General features: G+C 41.1%; 1 protein-coding gene across 17 annotated transcripts in view; it reads left to right on the top strand.

Moving 5' to 3' along the window:
- Window positions 1-20,776, top strand: part of LOC115591711 (receptor-type tyrosine-protein phosphatase F-like) — a 309,359-nt gene that overhangs the window by 133,593 nt on the left and 154,990 nt on the right. For all 17 annotated transcript variants that reach the window (XR_003985993.1, XR_003985994.1, XR_003985995.1 and 14 more), the window contains 4 exons: window positions 3,940-4,057; window positions 7,899-8,480; window positions 12,863-12,960; window positions 15,571-15,827. Coding sequence is in view for 13 of the 17 variants with exons in the window: in XM_030433937.1 (XP_030289797.1) it covers window positions 3,940-4,057; window positions 7,899-8,480; window positions 12,863-12,960; window positions 15,571-15,827 (1,055 nt within the window). In the remaining 4 variants the exon portion in view is untranslated. The remainder of the gene's footprint in view (window positions 1-3,939; window positions 4,058-7,898; window positions 8,481-12,862; window positions 12,961-15,570; window positions 15,828-20,776) is intronic.

Below are 20,776 nucleotides of genomic sequence, written 5' to 3'. Positions count from 1 at the left end.
TCTTGCACACAAAAATTTCGCTCGCATTCAAATGTGCCCTCTGCACGCTCAGATCTAAAGTGCACGCGCTCAGAACACACACCTGCTCACAGGTCAAGTTCTGCTCTCGGATCTCTCCTCTGCTCACGGATTTTTCTTGTGTATCAACACTGTCAACCAATAGAAGGCCGGCTACTGTTGACCAATCAGATTACACCCGCTTCTTTGCGGGGCGGGCACTCTTTCTACCGGGTTTATCTACTTCCGCCCTCCAGGCTGTTAAATGTGGTGGTTGCCTTTATTTTTTGACGACCTTTGGAATAAAATATCAGTTAATCAATACACGAGCGCCCGTGCTTTTCATTACAGTAGCTACATCAACATAAAGTAGAACAATAGCTGCTGTACTTTCGCCATATTAGCCAGCTGCCCAGGCAGCGGGATATATCTTATATAGTATAAATACTGCGAGTTAGGGAAGATTGTGATGATAGTACAGTGGTTTAAATGTTCGTTTCATAATGATTTTTGCTTCATGAGACGCTGGTTCGCATCCCGGCTCGGCCGGCTCCCTCGCTCGTGTAATGAAAAATTATGTAATGACACTATGATGATAAATACGCTATCATCATAGCGTATTTTTCATTCATCCGTTTTTCATTACACGGATTCTACTACTGCAGGGGTTCTCAACCCTTTGCAAGCTGCCCCCCCCCCCAAAGCTGGTTCATTGCAGTTGGAAAAACGTGCAGTGTCAGTGGTCACGTCTTCTTCCTTGATTAAAAAAAATAAATGAATTAGACCCGGCATTTATTTGGAACCTGCGGTTATTTATCAAAATATACACCTGCACCTGGCGTTTAAAGTGGACCCTGCGGTTAATTGAAACTCGGCTATTATATAAAGTACATTTACACCCAGCTCTATACGCCGGGCCGGGATGCGAACCAGCGTCCCATGAAGCAAAAATCATCATCAAACGATATTCTTAACCGCTGTACTATCATCCCGATCATAACTACTCTGCAGTATTTATACTATATAAGATATATCCCGCTGCCTGGGCAGCTGGCTAATATGGCGAAAGTACAGCAGCTATTGTTCTACTTTATGTTGATGTAGCTACTGTAATGAAAAGCACGGGCGCTCGTGTATTGATTAACTGATATTTTATTCCAAAGGTCGTCAAAAAATAAAGGCAACCACCACATTTAACAGCCTGGAGGGCGGAAGTAGATAAACCCGGTAGAAAGAGTGCCCGCCCCGCAAAGAAGCGGGTGTAATCTGATTGGTCAACAGTAGCCGGCCTTCTATTGGTTGACAGTGTTGATACACAAGAAAAATCCGTGAGCAGAGGAGAGATCCGAGAGCAGAACTTGACCTGTGAGCAGGTGTGTGTTCTGAGCGCGTGCACTTTAGATCTGAGCGCGCAGAGGGCACATTTGAATGCGAGCGAAATTTTTGTGTGCAAGAAGGAGAAATGTGAACACGGGCATGTGATTTTTGAGTTCAAGCTGACATTTTGAAAGAGAGCAGAAGAAATTTAAATGCAAGAACAAAATGTGAGCATGAGGAGAAAAAATCTGAGCACGCGAAAGAGCTGTGTCACTGAAAAGGAATGAAATCATGCTCTCAAACTGAAAATCTATGCTCTTGATTAATGACAGGATTTAACTTCCATACTCTGACACTCACTGCCACCGGACATCAGGAACCTGGACTCTCTCCCCCTCTTCAAATCAAGACTAAAAACTCACCTTTTTAGAATGCATACCCCACTTAATTGTCCACATTGTCCTTCTCTGTCTGTTTTCTTTTTTCTCTATTTTTCTTTTACTATTCCTTTTAATTATGTATTGTATGGTGTTCCTCGAGTGCCCAGAGAGGCGCCTTCAAATAAAATGTATTATTGTTATTATTATTATTAGACCGTTAAGTAACATCCAACATTGTGTCACATAATATTTCATAAACGAATGGCACAGCACAGAAGGGCCAACTCCTCAGGTCAACACTATGCTGTCCAATTACATCTGAAGGAGAAAAATTATTCTTTTGAGGAAGACAATGTGAACATCTTGGCCAGAGAATATAGATGGTTTGAAAGAGGAGTAAAAGACTCCATCTATTGCAAACATGAATGGCTGTCTTTGTACAGAGGGGGTGGCATATGACATTACTTATCACCCACCTACAATGCAGTACTGAGTTCACGCCCTAACCCCTAACCCTAACCCACTCACTTAGCCCTAGCAACCCACATGAAGGCTGACTAAGTCTATGACGTTAAAGTGGCCCTAACGACTCTGAAACTCAGAGCTCACACTTGTCCATAAAGACTCTGTAGGGAACTCCCCTACAGTTAGTTAGAACTGACGAAGCTACTTGGATGAGAGGTGAAACATCTTCAAGAAATTGAAACCAGTCTAGTTGCCAAGGAAACAGCACTTAGAATTACTATGACCTGGATGACTGAGAACCTTCATCAACATAGCCCTGCAAGCTGCAGCCATGAAACTGTGTGTAGTTGAGATCAAAATGAAGGTCAAGTTGAAGATAGGTTTGGTCTCAAAATATTATTTGGCTGGTGTGTTCCCATCGCAAGATGGTCTCTTATTTAATTCTGACATTGGAATTGTTTTTAACCTAATGTGCCCATCCAGGCAAATTCTGTCAAATTCCAATGCCAAATTTCAGCCTTTAACCAATTCAGCTCTTCAGCTACCCATTGCCTGCCATGTAAAGTTACAAACAAATATATTGTGACTTTTAAACATGATTTTTACAGCCATTTTTTTTCAACTTTATTCACCAAAATAACATGTGTATGTTTAGCAAGACCTGAAGATGCTAGTTGTGACATCACTTTGCTGATTTGAACTCTTCTTCGTAAAACCCTGGTACAAGTTTTCTTCCTCCCTATTATTTTGATTACAGGAATCTAAAAATTAGTAAAATTCCCAAGAATTCAACTGTTATTGTTAAGATTCTGAAGAAAATCCACACAACATTCTCTTAGTTTCTGATGTATTGTCCCCTGCACCACTGGTGCTGGGAACCACTGAGGACCCCGCAAACCTTAACGTGACAGTGGTTAAAACTTCATTGATGTAACTGTCAGAAATGTCCACCCTCTGAGTGATTGGCTCAATGGGGATGAATAAGCACAGTGTGTTAACAGCTAATACATTTTTGTAGCAGAGTTGTCCCCAACGTTAGTGGAACCCCCCTGCTGGCGATGAAGGTTGAAGCGGGTGGGAGATGGAGTACCGCATCATTTGTACCAGAGGTCACTGCCAATTGATTGGCTCCTGTTAAACCAGACTTTCTTTTCCCATAGGGTGATATTTCAAAGCTTAATATAAAATGTTTTATCTGTTCAGGTCTAGAATGTATCCCCACTGACAGGCATTTAAAAAATACTGATGACAGCGTGAATAGATTTTTTTCTCTTTCCAAATGAATGAAAGTCCTTGGCAACAAAAGTAAAAATTGATACTAGCAGATTAAAATAATAAGACATTAAGAGTAGTTTCACAGGGCACATTTCTTTGTTATCTTTAACTTGTACTCAGAGCAGAAAGGAAGGAGGGAAATATGTCTTTATGCTCCAACTTATTTTCTCTCTTTACATGTTTTTAGATTAGCTGAAGAGGAACCATTTAAATATTGTTTAGAGCATGACTCACTTGACTTCTAACATGAAGCAGCAATTTAAAAGCCTTAGGCCTGTTGAAAATGTCGTGCATTGTTGTGTACACTTGACTTGACCTGGTGCAGTAACCTTGCTGACAGCATATCAATTCTCTGAGATCATAGTCTTAACCTGAACATTGCACATTGCTCTGTCTTTCCCTTCTCTTTCACTATTTCTTAATATCTGTTTTGTCTCTCTTTCCCTCCCTTCCCCTCTCTACCTCCCTCCATTGTTCTTGTTCTGTGTACTTCTATGCCACGCAGGATGCCATTTTAACAGGTCTGCTCCCTGAGACGACCTACTCTGTGACTGTTGCTGCGTACACTACCAAGGGTGATGGTGCTCGCAGCAAGGCCAGGGTGGTCACCACCACAGGAGCAGGTGTGTGCTGAGTATATTAACATGTGTTGCATCTACCTGTTAGGGAACGCAAAAAATAAATAAATAAAAATCCTTATTATGTGAAATTACAGTGGCATCCATCGCCAATGTAAAACGAAAATAATGCAATCAGTGGTCAGATGTAATAAGGCCAAGTATATCTTGAAAAAAGGAATAACACATAAAATCAAATGAAAGGTGAACTCAAAAGCAATAAACATAGCCTTGCACAGAAAGCCTTATGTGTTTCAGTATGACTATGCTTCTTTTGGCAATGTTAGCCATTGTTAGCAAACTTGTATTTCCAGGTCAGGAAACCGAAAAAAACAAACAAATACAAAAACGGAGCGTGCACACACCGGTGGGATAGGTTTATAGAGTTTTATTTTGAGATTGGCCTCAAATATAAAGACATTAAATCAGTGCTTGGCAGTAGACACAGTTTTCTCATAAGTGAGAGACATCTAAAGAGACTACTAAATGCAAAGGGACTCTTTCCTTGCAAAGCGTAACGTTACACTGACCTCGTGGTCCTGGTTGAATTCATTAGCAACCAACTGCAATACTCTGGTCAGCTTCACGGGTACCGTTGGATGTATGCCAAATGTAACGTTATGATTGTTGGACTGGCATGATTCATTGCAGACTTGCTTTTTGGTGGTTCTTGATCGACTCTTGACTATTTGTCGTGGCAACCGAAAATCAGTCGCCTCTCTAGTGCAGATAGGAGTTGGTCAAAATACCAATATTGACACAATATTTATTTTCTAGTCTAGAAGTTCTTTATTGCTTGCAAGCAACACACCGCAGCGCATACATGATGACTGAAGAGAGGCAGAAAACAATACTTATAATTGTAGCAGTCACAAGATTACACGTGATCTCGCTCAAAACAACATTCCCATCATTTCCACATCTACCTCAAGATAAACATAAATCTTCCTTTACACTTCAACCACTGTTGTGTGTCATACATCAACCATTGCTGTGCATCATACATCATCCTATTTTCAGAACATATGTACTCATAAGAGGCTTCGCAAACTCCCTTTGGGATGACCTTCTTAACTGAGTTCCTGTTATGTTAGTTTTCAATGCATGCTATACCATATACAATACATCCATTCATATTATGCAACCAGAGGTTTATCCTAAGACAGAGCTCACGTCTGAAGCCAACAGACACAAGATTTCCCTTTACATAAATAATATTGTTGTATCTATATTGTTAAGTTTCATATGTAAGAACAACATATCAAAACTAGAGAAGGCGGTTGTGAATGCTCCCTGTTGACCAGCTGAAGCCAAATGCGGCTTTGAATAATGTCCACAATATCTAAAGACTGTGGAATAATGTAGGATTGCCCCCTGAATTCACAACCGATTCCATGCGCTGAAGGACATATGTGAATGCCTAAAAAGGGATATTTGAGATTTTCCTCACATTCCCCCCTTTCATTAATTTGTAAATCACAAATCTAATCATATTTAAGCAAAGTATTCTGCAAACATAAAGCAAATATTTATCAAAATCTTACATAGGCCTGTTTTGTTCAGCCAGATGATACAATTGCTCACTGGTTGAGAAACTGTCCCCATTCCTCTTAGATAGGACATTCCTCCTCATCAGGATCAGTGATGTAGAGTTGAAAATACTGCTCAGCATTACCTTCTACAAAACCACTTGTCCATATATATATCAGAGATTTCATACATGTCATGAATTGAACCATATCTGGACACCATGTACCAAGTTTATCATGCAGCCATTTGTTAAAACTATAGCCTGCAGAATCTGAAGGTCCAAAGGCATCACTGACTTTTTCAAGAGCAGTTATTTCACTTCTAATGCTATCTTTATTGCCTGTAATTAATTTATGCAAGCTTCCCTTGTCAAGTTCAAACTTACACATAATCCCCCAGTTTTAGCCATTAAATTTTAAATTTCATGTTCCAACAAAGTTAAGCAATGTGATGATCTGAAAGCAAATTGAACACCTTTAATAGATTATTTAGCAAATTCAGAGAGTGTATAGGTTATATATTAAGGTTACTAACCCTGTATAGCCAAAATTGCCCAGGTATCCCCTTTGGATTGTTTAGCTAGATGCCTAAGAAAAGAATACCATACATTTCTGTTTCTGACATCATCAGCTCTAAGGGAATCTCATAAAGATACTGAAGCAGAGAGGGCCTTACATTCCATACCCTGTTCTCCTGAACAGATGCCACGCATTTCTCACTGGCTCCATTTCTTTGCATGTAGTGTTTGAGTCTGATAAGCTAGCAGTTGCTCTTGTCATCCTCTTCAGTAGTGCCCTCAGCGGTGAGCCTGTGGTCCAATAACACTGGGGCCTTCGTGCAGTTACTGGCATGAATCCACATGGCTCTCGCAGCTACTTTCACAGCGGAATTAGTCCCCAATTAGATCAGGAACGGTCCCATCCAGCGTGGCTTTCACCAATTCTGTCTCATACAATCTTTCACCACCCGATCTATAGGCTGCAACAAATGCCATTGTCCTTGCAGTGGGATTTGTAGGGCTGCTTTCACCTGTGCATTGATAGATAGAGATATATTAATGTTAGAACGATTAATACAATAATTCAGCATAGAATCATTAAATTCTGCCCCCCTTAGGCCCAGCCTTTGTCCATGGGAGGACATAGGCTTAGGGATATGGTGCTGTGGAAGTAAGATTCCAAAAGGTTAGAGACCAACAACATTAAAATCACATAAACATGTATTAAGGGTGCTGTATTTAAATTAGGTCTTAGAAAGCAGATTTCTGCAATTGCAGCCAAACAGTCATGTGGTTCACCATCTGCTTCTGTAGACAAATGAGTTGCATTTGAAACAGTGCATCAAGTTATAATAACATTGGGAAATGTGAGGGCTAATCACCATCTTGACCAATTTTCTTTCAGCAGCAGGTGATAGTTTGCATTTTATTCCTGATCGTGACAGTAACACAACTGTGCAATTAACTTTATACCTCACCAGAATGCTGAGGTGAAGCTTGTGCTATGGAGAAAATAATGCTGCACATCGCTAAACACTTAGACCTTTCATTGTCTCAACTGCGGTGGTGTGCCAAACTTTTGCATGATAGAAGGTCGTACAATTTTATGTTAATATGTTGTAAATAAGACATTGTTCAAGGCATTTAGTTTCGGTTTCATCTACAAATAAAGAAGTAGCTAAAATGCTGTTGCTGACCTATATGACTGTCCAAGCTTGTAGCCACATCTGACCTATTTTTAAAGATGTCACCACATTGAAAGATCTCATCAAAAGTGAGTGCAATGTATGCAGCCAATTTTATGACCTTACCTTTATCATGAAATCTTCTGAAAATATCTCCCATTTTATAAACTAAGAAAGTACTATAATAAACAGTGTTTCCTACAGGAATCCGTAAGACTATGGTGGATGGACCTCACACTATGGGATCCAGTGCATGTTCCACCCAGCTATAGTCAATACTCAATATCATAGTCCTGACTTGTAACTAGGTATTGAATGAGAGACCAGATAACCATGTCTTGTTTCAAAATTATGAGTGCCTGTGAGTGCCATCATAACCATATGTTGTCTTGTCTGTATAGTTGAGGTTACTGTTGAAAAACTTGGCATTCATTTCATGATTTTTCAGCCAGAGTCTGATTAATAAATGGGAAAAACTGAATTAGAAAGTGGTGAAAATGCTAACATGATATCAATAGCTGTATAGCAAGGATGTTAATGCGTTGAGAGTTATAGAGTGTTTAATAAGTTTGATCATACAGGAGTTTTCAAGTAATCAAGATATGGGAATGTGAGAGTGTTTCCTATCTTCTAGTGCCTGGCAAGCCCACTATGATGATCAGCACCACCATAGGAAACACTGCTCTGATCCAGTGGCAGCCCCCTAAGGAGATAGCGGGGGAGCATGTGGGATATCAGCTGCAATACAAGAGAGCAGAGGAGGAAGCTTTCATGATCAAAGACTTCAGACAAACAGATGACCATTTCACAGTCACAGGTCTCCACAAGGGGGCTTCCTACATCTTTAAGCTATGTGCCAAAAACCGAGCAGGCAACGGGGAGGAGTATGTGAAGGAGATCAGCACCCCTGAAGACATTCCTGGCAGCTACCCCCAGAATCTGAGTGTGGTAGGCCTGACTGCTACCTCCACTAGGCTGGCCTGGGACCCCCCTTCTTTGGCTGAGAGGAATGGAAAGATTGTCAAGTATGTGGTAATGTATCGAGATATAAACAGTCAGCACAACAATACCAACAGTACAACAGAAACACAGATGACAATCAAAGGTTTGCAGCCTGACACAACCTACGACATCAGAGTTCAAGCTTTCACCAGCAAGGGGGGAGGACCCATCAGCCCCAGCGTCCAGAGCAGAACGATGTCCACCTCTATGCAAGGTGAGGCTGTTTATCAGAACTGCATTGTGCTTGTAGACAGCCACCTGTAGCTTCATCTGAACCCACCACCAACCTAAACATGACCCGCTGATTTGGACATTGAGGGCTCTATTGTCCTTAGAATAATGTATTCAGTAATTCAGTAACAACATGAGCTCCTCCCATTCCCTGTAAAAAGCACCAACAAATGAAACAGGGGAGAGACACTCCAAAATACTAATAAAAACATCCCAAATATGATATTTAGGGCTGTCAATCAATTAGAATATTTAATTGCGATTAATCCCATGATTGTCCATCGTCATCGCACAAGTTTTTAATAATCTTGCCAAAATGACCAGTACTGGTCCGCAGCCCGGTGGTTGGGGACCACTGTTCTACAGAATAACCTCAAAGGTTCTTCATGCTCAAAAAATATTCTGAAAGCATAACATGGCAAACTCAATCACAATGTGTGCATGTAGTGTCCAACTATTCACCTTATTCCTGACTTTGCGAGTTTACCCATGGTTCATAGCGGTAGTCAGTTATGCTCTTCCGGTTGAACTGTTTAAACTCTGTGTTTACGCAAGCTTAGCTGTCACGTTGCTCTCAAAACTGGCTTTTAACAGAAAGAAAGTGACAAAATGGACAAAAATCAGAGGTAGATACACAGTACAGATGTTTTAAAAAGTCATGACATATCGACGAAGTGGAAGGAGCAAACATACACTGTCTTCGAAGGATATTTTAGTTTTAAACTGCGAGCCACGCTAATCTCAGTTCCTCCTTCCTCAGCATGGCCTGCAGGGCACAGGGCACGGACATGTTTGTCGAAGTTGTTGATGTTATAACAAGAGGTTTCTGAAAAACCTTCAGTTTGCGGAAGTAGTTATCTATCATGGCAGCACCCATGGGCTTCTGAAGAAACGGGTGAATACACTTGTAAAGGTTAACTAAATGATGTTTGCCTGCAAGCCAGTTTAGCTGAAACTACGTCTCCTGTAGAGTTGTTCAGGCATCTCCATTGCAAACTATCCAGTGTGTGCTGTCTTCGGCAAGGGGGAGGAGGCCTATCGGCATCAGCTGTGTGCTTGACCAGCAAGTGGTAACCCTCTGAGGTTGATTGACGTGCCGCCGCGTCAAAATCACATGAGCAATTTAAGATGACGTATCAGCAAGACGGAGTGAGTCCCAGTTCTGACTTATGTGTTGGAGCGGCCTTCAAACTATATACCAGTTTTTAACTGTTGTGTTGATAGGCCAAATAAACCGGACTTACGATAAATAATGTTCGGCACGCGTTTTCGCTAACATTGCCGTCACGTTTGCTGTGCGTTTGGTGCAGGAAGAAATGATAAAAACAGGCTTTTGCAAGCAAAAAAACCTGTGACACCCCCTTTCCTATTGGTAAGAAAAAGGCGCCACACCAACCAATCACACAGTTATATGGCAAACCACATGATTTGGTTGCTGAGGAACAGGGGGAAGTTGTGGGATGGCGGCAAAAGAGTGACAGCGACGGTGATAGACAGCGATAGAAATAGTGAGTTTAGAGAGTTGAGAGAGTTGTGACATTTAGCATGTTTGGAGTGTATAGTTAGTGTGTTATGTAGTGTTTTGTGTAGTGTGTTTAGTGTGTAGTGGAGTCGTTGTTTTGTTTAATGAGTCAAAACAGTGAGGAGACAGAATGTGGAGCAGGCAGTGCAGCTCTTCATTCAGCTGTAAGGAGCTCAGGCAGACCTGAGCCTGAGGCATTGCTTGAATTTAAATGTAAATAGTTACATATAAGTTTGTTCCGTTCCATTTTCTTTTCCGCTTTTTCCATCAGGGTCGCGGGGATGTTACCGCTTTATCACCCCTTTTTTTAATTATTATTATTATTGTTTTTTTTTTTTAATTTAAAGGGGGTTGCGGGGTTACTGGGGCCAAATCCAGTTACTCGATGGGCGAAGACCAGGGTACACCCTGGATGAGTCGCCAGCTCATCGCAGTACCCTCACTGATGGCAGTGGCTGCCACACAGGGTGCCAACTGCACATCAGGAGCAATTTTGGGGTTCAGTATCTTGCTCAAGGATACTTCGACATCGACATTTGACATTCGACATTCGACATTTAAGTTTGTAAATTTCAAAAACTTGCACAAATTTAGCAAACAACAATTTATATTTGCATTATAAGTAATAACAATGGTTCGTTAAACATATTTGTGGTTTTCACAGAAAAAAAAACATAAAATCCAAGTAGGAAAAAGTTTTTTGATAGTTTGGTTTTAGGTCCATTGTGTTAATACAGTATGACAAAAGAAAAAATAACTGTACAGTCACATGTGAGGTTTAGCTGAATACATTGATGCCAAACAAGGCAAGGTAAATTGTTTTTAAGGTGAAATGTAATGGCAAAATCAAAAATAGTCAAAAACAGCCAATTATACCCTGGACCCCAGAAGGTTAAGACTTGCCATACTCTGTTGGTAACTCGGTTCACATCAACAGTAAATGCAAATTGCAAACTTTGCTCTTGTGGATAGAACCTACTGGCAAGGCTTTGAAGCTGTACTTGCCATTCAAAAGACCCGTTTCTATATCTATTTCTGCTTAAGGAGGTTTGTTTCTCCTTGCCATTCACAACGCAACTGCTTGATCACTTCCTGATTTAGCTTCTAAACTAGGGAGTGGGCTGAGGGCCTATGTTAATGGCACGTCAAAAAAATGTTTTGTTGTCCTATTGTGTGTATATTCAACGTAAAGGAAACATCTTTGTTCAGTTTGCTTTTGTACTTTTATTTTTGGTATTTGTGTGTTTCTTCTGTTGTGCCGCTGACTACAAATAAAGTTTTCCATCTGGGATAATAAAATGACTGAACTTAATAAGGCAAATTAGGGTATTTATACTCAACTGCTCCTCTTCTACATATAAAGTCAAATGAAAATGAATAAGCCTACGGAGCCCCAGACATGACATGGTCAAAAACATTTTTAATTGTGGCCACAATATAGCTATAGCGTGCGCACAAAATACTACTTTGTGGCCACAAAATACTAAATTGTGGCCACAAAATACTAATTCGTGGCCACGAAAGACTAAATTGTGGCCACGAAGTAGGTATAATGTGCGCACGAAATACTAATGAATGATATTAATATAATTCCTGGACAACTGGGTAAGCAAATTGAGCGCACCTTCTTTAGAACCCGCAATAGCCTACGTGATAGATAGATAGATAGATAGATAGATAGATAGATAGATAGATAGATAGATAGATTCAAAGGAGATGATGAGTGAAAGGCACTGCGGGCAAATGGCAAATGCGGGATAACAAGATATTGACAAGAACAGAATAAGATAAGACACTCACCTTAAGGACATTACATAGGCTAGTGCGGTTTCTAGAGAAGGTGAACTTGATTTGCTTACCCCAGCCGTCCAAATAATGTGATTAATTTGTATTTCGTGCGCACATTATACCTAATTTGTGGCCACGAATTAGTATTTTGTGGCCATGAATTAGTATTTCGTGCACACGTTATAGCTATATTGAGGCCACAATTTATTTATTTTTTTGACCATGTCATGTCTGGGGCTCCGTATAAACCTAATGGATAATATTAGTCTTTATTTATCCACCATATTTAGGATTGTACTGTTAACAATCAGATTAGGGTCAGGCCAACTTGCCATTTTTAGTGTGTAGGTTGCTCACTTGGAGTTTGTAGCGATTTTGAAAACAGTAATATTCAGATAGCGAAAAAGGAGGAGAATGTGGCCTGACATATTCAACCAGTATCAGGCTTATATCCACAGCATAAGGTATATAGCCAGTCCATCTTTAAATTAAATACGATTTGGAGATTTTTCAGTCACCATTATATCCCTGTCTATGCGTGATCCTCTGCATGAAAATTATCACTATAATAACAATACAGATATGGCGTCACTTGTCTTTTCTTGATTCGATGCTATGCAACTGTCTGGCTGCCGCATCTGGGACTGTATCTCATTCACTACTGTGGAGACATCTCAGATGCTTCAGGAACCTTAGATGTTTAGGGAGGGAGTTGGTTCATTTCACAGTATGTTTAAGAACAAGACTAGCTAGCTAGCCAGCCACATCACTGTCCCTAAATGATTATCATGATTTTCATGAACCAATGTCTGGCTATGTGTACTGTCTGTCACAACCAGACATAGCGAGCTGAACTCATAGGAACAGTGTTGCAAGTCTGTGGTCAGTAAACACACTGCAGACTCTGTGCTTTCATTTTGAATGATATTAGTGCTTAGTGTAGCTACAAATTGTTGTCATTTAAATTAAAATTAATGTTATTGCTTTTGTGTGCCACCACCAAATCACAGTAAGATGTTCAACTAAATTAACCAGCTATAGTCATCTTCCCCCAGCTTTCACCAAGAACTTTGATGTGAAGACTGTGATGAAATCTTCTGTCCTGCTAACCTGGGACATGCCAGAAACCTACAATGCTGAGGTTCCTCTTAAGGTAAGATCAGCCAACACTTCCACCCATACAGCAGCTGCAGGACTGAAACAGACAACACAGCTTCTGACTTTACTGTAACAGCTAAAAAAGGTATCTGACCAGTTACTACTGACAAAGTAGTTTGGTGTTTTTGAATATAAATTAATAAGGCAGTAGAGACCAAAGAATGAAATTAAACTAGAGCCTGATGTTCTCTCAAACTGCCTCTTGGAACGCTGATCAATATCTATGCAGACCAAATGCAAACGTAAGCAAGTGAATCATACTATTTATATAGCACCTTTAATAACAATGGGTTACTCAATCAAAAGCAAATAACAGGAACTTAATATGTAATAATAAAGCTGAGTGAATTTGAGCATTGTAAATAATAGTGTTATCATGAATATAAAAATGTGACATTTTAGGAATACTCCATCCAATGTTTTTTCTTTTCAGGGATGACATCGAAGTCAGTCTTTTGTCATGTTCATTAAGTACAGAACTGGAAAGACAACATAGGAAGTAATCTAACATAGGTGCATTGCACATGACTTTTAGGAGAGGACTTGCATTCACCACTTCTATTAGGCCTGAAGAATAACCCTATGGGCCCCATGTAATTCAATTTAACTGACTTTATAGCACAAACTTGTTGTAAACCGTCTTCATTAACTGAACCATGAAGACTGGAAGCAGGCACAAACGCTGAGCCTGGCTCCAACAAAATATGTAAGGCTTTTTTGGCAGAGTTGTTGACAACCAACTTCCAGGGGCAGTGATATTGAGCAGCCTCCAGACAGAAGTTGTGCCCTTATTTCAGGGATGTAAAAATGACAATTTGTGATTTTACTTTGCACAAGGCTGGCAGTGTTCATGCTAAGCTAAGCCAATGGGCTGCTAACTCACACAGTGTTTTTATGTGATCAATTATTCATTGTTTTTAATGAAAGGGAAGCATAATCAAAGTCACAAAAGTGACACAAGTTGAACAAGAGAAGCATATCATTTCTGGTGTCAGTGACACTGACAGCATACAGGAGTGAAGGGATGGCTTTCTTCATAGATGACATGATACTTTACTCCAAATATTTACACAGTGTTGAACTACTCCAATAAGATCAGAGGGTAATAAGTCCAAGGGACCTAATAGTGTAAGGGAGAGTTTCAAAATCACTAATGTGTCAGTTATTAGAGGTATGATACATGTTACCATTGAATCAATATCGAATGTTATGTAAAAGTATTACTTAAAGGAGAACTTCGGTCGATTTAAACATGCAGCTTCATTGCTCAAGCTACCCTTGACTTGCCAGTACCGAAGACGCGAACACATTTGGTCCAACCATTTGTGACGGCCCCTGCCTGACATAACCAGTCTGGTGCAGGTATGAACTACTGTGTTTTTCCATTTGTCCACAAGGGAACCAGAGGAGTGTGATTGCTGCAGCCAGCCAGATTCAGAGCACCTGGGCCTAATGCTCCCATAGAATAAAAGGCCAACTACCAGCGCCGTGCGCTCTCTCTCCCACCTGGACTCACTTCTGCCAGCTCCTGTATGCTTTCGTCTTTTGTTTGATTTCTGTTTTGTTTTGCATCACAACACCTTACACCTTATCGTTCACACATCCACATTGACACCGCTGATGTTACTGACTGTCACACCCCACAGTTGCAGTTATTTAATCAGTTGTTTACTTTATTTAAATAAATACTTTACATTCATTACCACCCACTGCGTCCATTCCCGTATTTGTCATGGCCTAGGAGACTTAGCATTGAACGCTAACAGCATGGTGTCAGAACTTTACACTGTGTTTTAAGCGTCTTAACATGCTCCACATCTCACACCGAATGTTATGCAACAACAGCAGACACCTAAGCACACAGCACTGTAGCGTGTATGACTCAAAATGAATAAAAAAGTAGTTAAAACAGTGTGTTTGTGCAAGCAGCTACTTACCTGTTTGTTGACATCAGTGTGTTCCGGTAGCTAGACCAAACTAGCATATCCATCGAGTGTGCACTTAACAGGCTATTGTAAGGCTCATGGCTCATGACAGGCTATAACATGGACATGTACATTATGAACATAAACACGAAAATGCTGGATTACGTTTCCGTCTCCGCCAGTGAGGGACTAAGTGCACGCTCGACGGATTGACTAGTTTGGTCTAGCTACCAGAAGACACGGATGTCAACAAACAGGTAAGTAGCTCCTTGCACAAACACATTGTTTTAACTACTTTTTTATTCAGTTTGAGTCATACACGCTACAGTGCTGTGTGCTAAGGTGTCTGCTGATGTTGCATAACTTTTGGTGTGAGATGTGGAGCATGTTAAGACGCTTAAAACCCAGTGTAAAGTTCTGACCCCATGCTGTTAGCGTTCAATGCTAAGTCTCCGTTCACAGAGCTCTGTAATGGTTGGACCAAATGTGTTCGCATCTTCGGTACTGGCAAGTCGAGGGTAGCTTGAGCAATGAAGCTGCATGTTTAAATCGACCGAAGTTCTCCTTTAAGTTAGTAATTTGGAATCTGTTTTTATTTTCATTGGCAACCAGTGTAATAAAAGTTTATGTAATCATCTTAACAGTATCAGTGTTAGTAAGAAACTTCCTCTTGCCTTCAGATCCTATATAACCAGCAGAGTATAGAGGTTCAAGGCAACCAAAAGAGGAAGTGGATCACACAGCTGCAGCCGGATACTGATTATTCATTTGTGCTAATGAGCCGGGGGAACAGTGCTGGTGGCCTCCAGCAGCAGGTCTCCATCCGAACAGCTCCAGATCTGCTGAAGATGAAACCAGCTCGATACCAACATGATGTGGAGGAGGATGGTAGAGTGACCATCATTCTTCCCAAGGTCCCTGCTGGAGCCCCTGTCAGGTCTGTGCTGTTTGGGAAAACAACCCCAAAAATACGGAGGATTCATGATTCGTGAATGGCAAATAATAGTAATTCATGTGTGAGCAATTCAACCAATACTGCATTAGGTACTGCTATATTTAAAGTATTGAGATATTTAACTTCAAAGGTGTTCAATAAGCATTTATGTGGTTTGATATCTCATCTTTGAAATTTGTGTTGAAAGTGGTGCAACAGCATCATTTTGAGTTTTGGTTTATTTTGTGTGTTTAGTGTATTATGTTTTTCTAAGTGAAGTAGTAGGGCCAAGGGGTGTGTTTGGATTGGGCCTTACATTATGCAGTATACTATGCAACAGAGAAACATCTTTCTCTTTAGCTGCTAAATGCTCCAAAATGTTCCTCAACTAGTGTTTGCTGTGCTGAAAATCAAGTTATGAGAGGTGTAAGACCGAACCAAAACTATAAAGTTGGGGGTGGTACACAACAGGCTGGAAGCTGGCAAAAAGCTCTGTAAACCTGAGGGCAACTGCAGAGTTATTGATATGGTGTTTGTCACCACAAGTGTAACCTTTTACATTACATACTCATTTGATCCAAAGTTGATAAGAGAATATTGTTGACTGTTGCTTTATGAACAACTTACACATTCCACAAAATAAGATGAGATGAGATAAGATGAGATTGGATCAGAACAAAATATATAGATCTTTCACCAGTGGGAATCACTTGTATATGTATATACAGTATACATATGTATAATGTGATTAATATATCTGGGCTTTGACTTGGCCATTCCAGCACTCTCCATTTCTTATTTCTTAGCCAGTCCCTGGTGGATTTACTGGTATGTTTTGGGTCATTGACATGTTGCAGGGTCCAGTTCCACTTCAACTTGCATTTTGTTTTACAGATGGTCTCACATGTTCCTCAAGCACTCTCTGATACACGGTAGAATTCATGTTGGATTCTATGCTGGTGAGCTGGCCAGGTCCTGCTACAGCAAAGCATCCTCAAACCATGACACTTCCACCTCATTGCTTCACAGTTGGTATGAGGTTCTTTTCCTGGAAAGCTGTATTTGGTTTACAACAAACATGTCCTCTTCTCTAGTGTCCAAATAATTCAATTTTAGACTCATCTGTCCAAAGAACATTATTCCAGAATTTCTGGTCTTTGTCTAAGTTCTCTCTGGCACACTTCAGTCTGGTCTTCATGTTTTTCTTAGAGAGCAAAGGTTTCCTCCTTGCACACCTTCCATGAAAGTTAAACTTGTGTAGACTCTTTCTAATTGTAGAGACATGCACTTTCACATCAACAGTAGCAAGAGCCTGCTGTAGGTCCCGTGATGACATTTTAGGATTTTCAGTGACTTCTTTTATGAACTTGCGGTCTGCTCTCATGTCGAACTTGCTTGGACGGCCAGGACTGGGCATGTTGGCAGTTGTTTTGAAGGTCCTCAGCTTATAGACTTTTTTTTCAGACAGTGGAATGGCTGATTTCAAATTCTTTTGAGATCATTTTAATTCCCTTATCAGACTTGAGCTGCTACAATTGTCTTTCTGAAGGCCTCAGACAGCTCTTTTGATCTCACCATGGTGTCCATTCTCACTTCAACAGTCAGGAGCACACCAAACTAAATGTCTAAGGTTTAAATAGGGCAAGCCTCCTTAAAAATGCCATTTTACATTTTACAGAAAGTTCCATTTTAATTGTTTAGTTATATAACTTGAATCTATCAGTATTGTTACAATTGATTTAGATATCCATATGTCCAGATATGTTCCAAAATACACAGGCTTTCATAGGATGTCCTCATTTTTTCACATGACTGTAACTTCCTGTGTCCACAATGTGGCACAAGGGAACACTGAGTAATAAGATGTTAGCTTTAAGTATCCCAAGGTTAAATTGCATGAATGTAAATGAAATACTGATTGTCTTACAAGACTTACTTCTTGTTGCTAGTAGGTGGTGTGATGACAGTATCTCCTTATTGGCATCTAAAGGTGTTTTGGGCAGGACTCTGATCAAACATGTTACGTTTTGGAAAGATTGGACCATTTACAAAGAGGTTCTCAGTTCACGTTTTCATGGTGAAAAAATCTTTTCAAGAACTTTATGCTTTTCCCCAAAAATAAAAGGATGTTTTATCATTGTAATCCTGGTTAATAGCCCCATTCACAATGCCCTTTCAAGGAGGTAATCTTGCACTGATATTCCGTTGCGCTTTCTGTGAAAATTACAGATGTGGAATAGAGGGACAAGAGTCGTCGCGCCTCTGATCTGCCAGCAGAGGTAGTAACAGAGCGCAACAGAGACAAGACAGCATCTGTGTGAATGGAAATGCCAGCAGCCCAGTACAGGAGTGTGAAGTTTTCACAGTCTGGCAAATAAACAGATCCTTCACTCATAGATTAAAAGCGAAATGTCCCACAGTTAAACTCACAAAGCAACTGTACAAAACCAAAGAAAAGTAATGTGGTGACAGATAGTGTCTTCAGCAACTTATATGTGGAAAGAAAATACTGCATTCAATGTGGAAAAGTGGCTTTGAAGTTGAATGGCAGTGATTATGTGCAGTGATTTAGAGCAAAAAACTTTTAACCCAACATAGCTCTGGCAACATCCATATGGAGATTTTGGTGATGTTCTCCCCAGAAAAAACAGTATCCCTCATCACAAGTGAGGGCCAGACACAGTCCACTATTTGCTGATGGCAATTATGCGATGTCATTTAGAGGAAAACATAACTTTGTAATTTTCCATGATGCATGGTAGGTCAGAATCTCACTCAGAACACATTATGACATCCTTTGTTGTGGCGATAATGTGGTATGTCTGTGTGAAAAGCTAGTGTTAGCTAGCCATACACTGCATTTTCCTTGCATGTAGTGCTATATAGTCAGGCTTTTATGAGTACTCAGGTCATGCGTACTAGAGGGAGCGGCATTAAAAAGGAATACGAAAATCTTGTTATTCAAAAATTATCCCAGCACACTGACTCAGGAGACTGATTTCTCTGCCTGTCAGGTCGGGGTTTTAGGGAAGACTAAGGAAAGGGGAAGGTGGACCCAAATGCAGTTATACACAAGAGGCAAGGCTAGGGGAAACAAAAGGCGAGCTTTATTTAAAAGCTGAACACAAGAACAGAAGCAGGCAAAACGGGGGGGCGAGAGGCAAAGTAGCAAATTAAAGCAGGGCAAAGTAGAAACCAAAAACAGCAAGACAAAGTTCAAATCAAGAGCAAAGTTCAAATCAAAAGGCAAAATGCAAAACTCAAATCCAAAACACATACCGTGGGGAACAAGGATCAGACAGGAGCAGGCACATGGACGGGAGCATGGACAAAGACAGACGCTGACAAGAACAATGACCAGACCCTAGCAGCTGCTTCCCGACACCTGGGCTAATCTTATAGTCATAGTGACGTATGGTGTTCCCCTTAGGCTAAACGTTCCTCCAGTGCCCCTATGGGCTTACTGTTATCCCGTATGCCATGTATAAGTATGGTAGCCTCGCTCTAAAGCATGTGATATCATGCAAACCTTCTGATCGAGCTTTCGAAAGCGGTGCTTGCTTGCCTTTCACCAAGCACCTCTTTGAACATCCTATATTATTAGCAGGGTTTGCCAAATGGCTGGTGAGAACCCAGAGGCTCGTCTTTCTACAGCCGGGGCAGCATTCATAAACTCTTTGAAGGGCTCCCATGGAGCATGGTAATGCACTTGTGACAAGTCGGCCCTCCGTCCGGAGGGGGCCAGGTACCTCCAAATACCTTTCCCTGTGTAATGCTTCCAAATGGGTATCTCTGCCAGTTCAGACAACAACTTCAGCCACGCCTGAACTTTGAGGGGCGTGTTGGACCAAATAACATCATGTCCTTTGTCCAAATGTTAATTACATCATGGCCACTATTAAACAACAAAAGGTAGGAAGCACCTGGATAACCTGGGCACAAGGAGAAAGCTTCCCGAATCTGATTGTTGTAAGGGTAAGGCCACAGAAACAGAGCATAGGTGGCCGTCAGTCTATAAGATCGGGTGTGTACCCACAAGTCTCTACTTAAAGGCATAGTGGTGCCCTCATCCACATCTGTGCCTTGGAGCAAAGCAAAACCTTCATCCCAATACTGGTGAGGTCTTGATTCAAAGTACTGCCTGATGAGAGTTCCCTGGTGGCCCCCACGGATCGTCATTGTATTATGTTTGATGTCCCGGGGATCGTCCCATGTCATATAGGGGGTAATGGGGTCTGAGGCTTGCCTCCAGGGGTCATACCATGTGTTATGGTAGCTTTCAGGTGATGTCAGGCCTACCAGAGTGTTTATTATTTTTGGGCCAGGCTTGTATTGACTAATGTCAACACATGGGTCTAAAAATTAACCATATGACCATCCTCCTACAGTCTTTCCAGCAAGAACATGCTGGTCACGCAGCTTCTCCCATTGCTGCCATGTCCGCTCATACTCCATGTTGTTGTCAGGGGCTTGGGCCACGATGAGGGTGATGTTTACTGGGCACCTCCACGGGTGCTTCTCTGGTTGTCGTAGTGACTCTCTCCCACTGAGGCCACTCCAGGGGTAAGCATGTTCAGGGCAGCTCTTTGTTGGTATAGTTTCTCATCACAAAGGCGTAGTAGGCCACTTTTTTGATGCTGCAAGTGTTCCACCATCACCTGCAGATGTGCTTTCTCCTCCTCCAGGTCAGTGATCTTTCTTTCCAAATGGGTCGCTGTGTCACCAAGGTTCCTGTTGTCAGTGCGTAGACGATTCAAGATATGGGCACGCTGGCTAGCCAGAGACTTTCGTCTGATATGGGTTATCAGTCTCTGAGCATCTCGTGTCAAGTTTCTGTTCATAAGTCTGTATCTTCTTTTGGGCAGAGATCCAATGGTGTCCTCTGCCTTAGTCAGGGTCGGGTACGCGCTTAGTTGTTTTGGCAGGACTGCATTTACTGCCTCAACGTTGGT

The sequence above is a fragment of the Sparus aurata genome, chromosome 11, assembly GCF_900880675.1.
Source record: "Sparus aurata chromosome 11, fSpaAur1.1, whole genome shotgun sequence".
Lineage (NCBI taxonomy): Eukaryota > Metazoa > Chordata > Actinopteri > Spariformes > Sparidae > Sparus > Sparus aurata.
The sequence above is the reverse complement of the archived record's forward strand: the minus strand, read 5'-3'. Positions and strand labels throughout refer to the sequence as shown.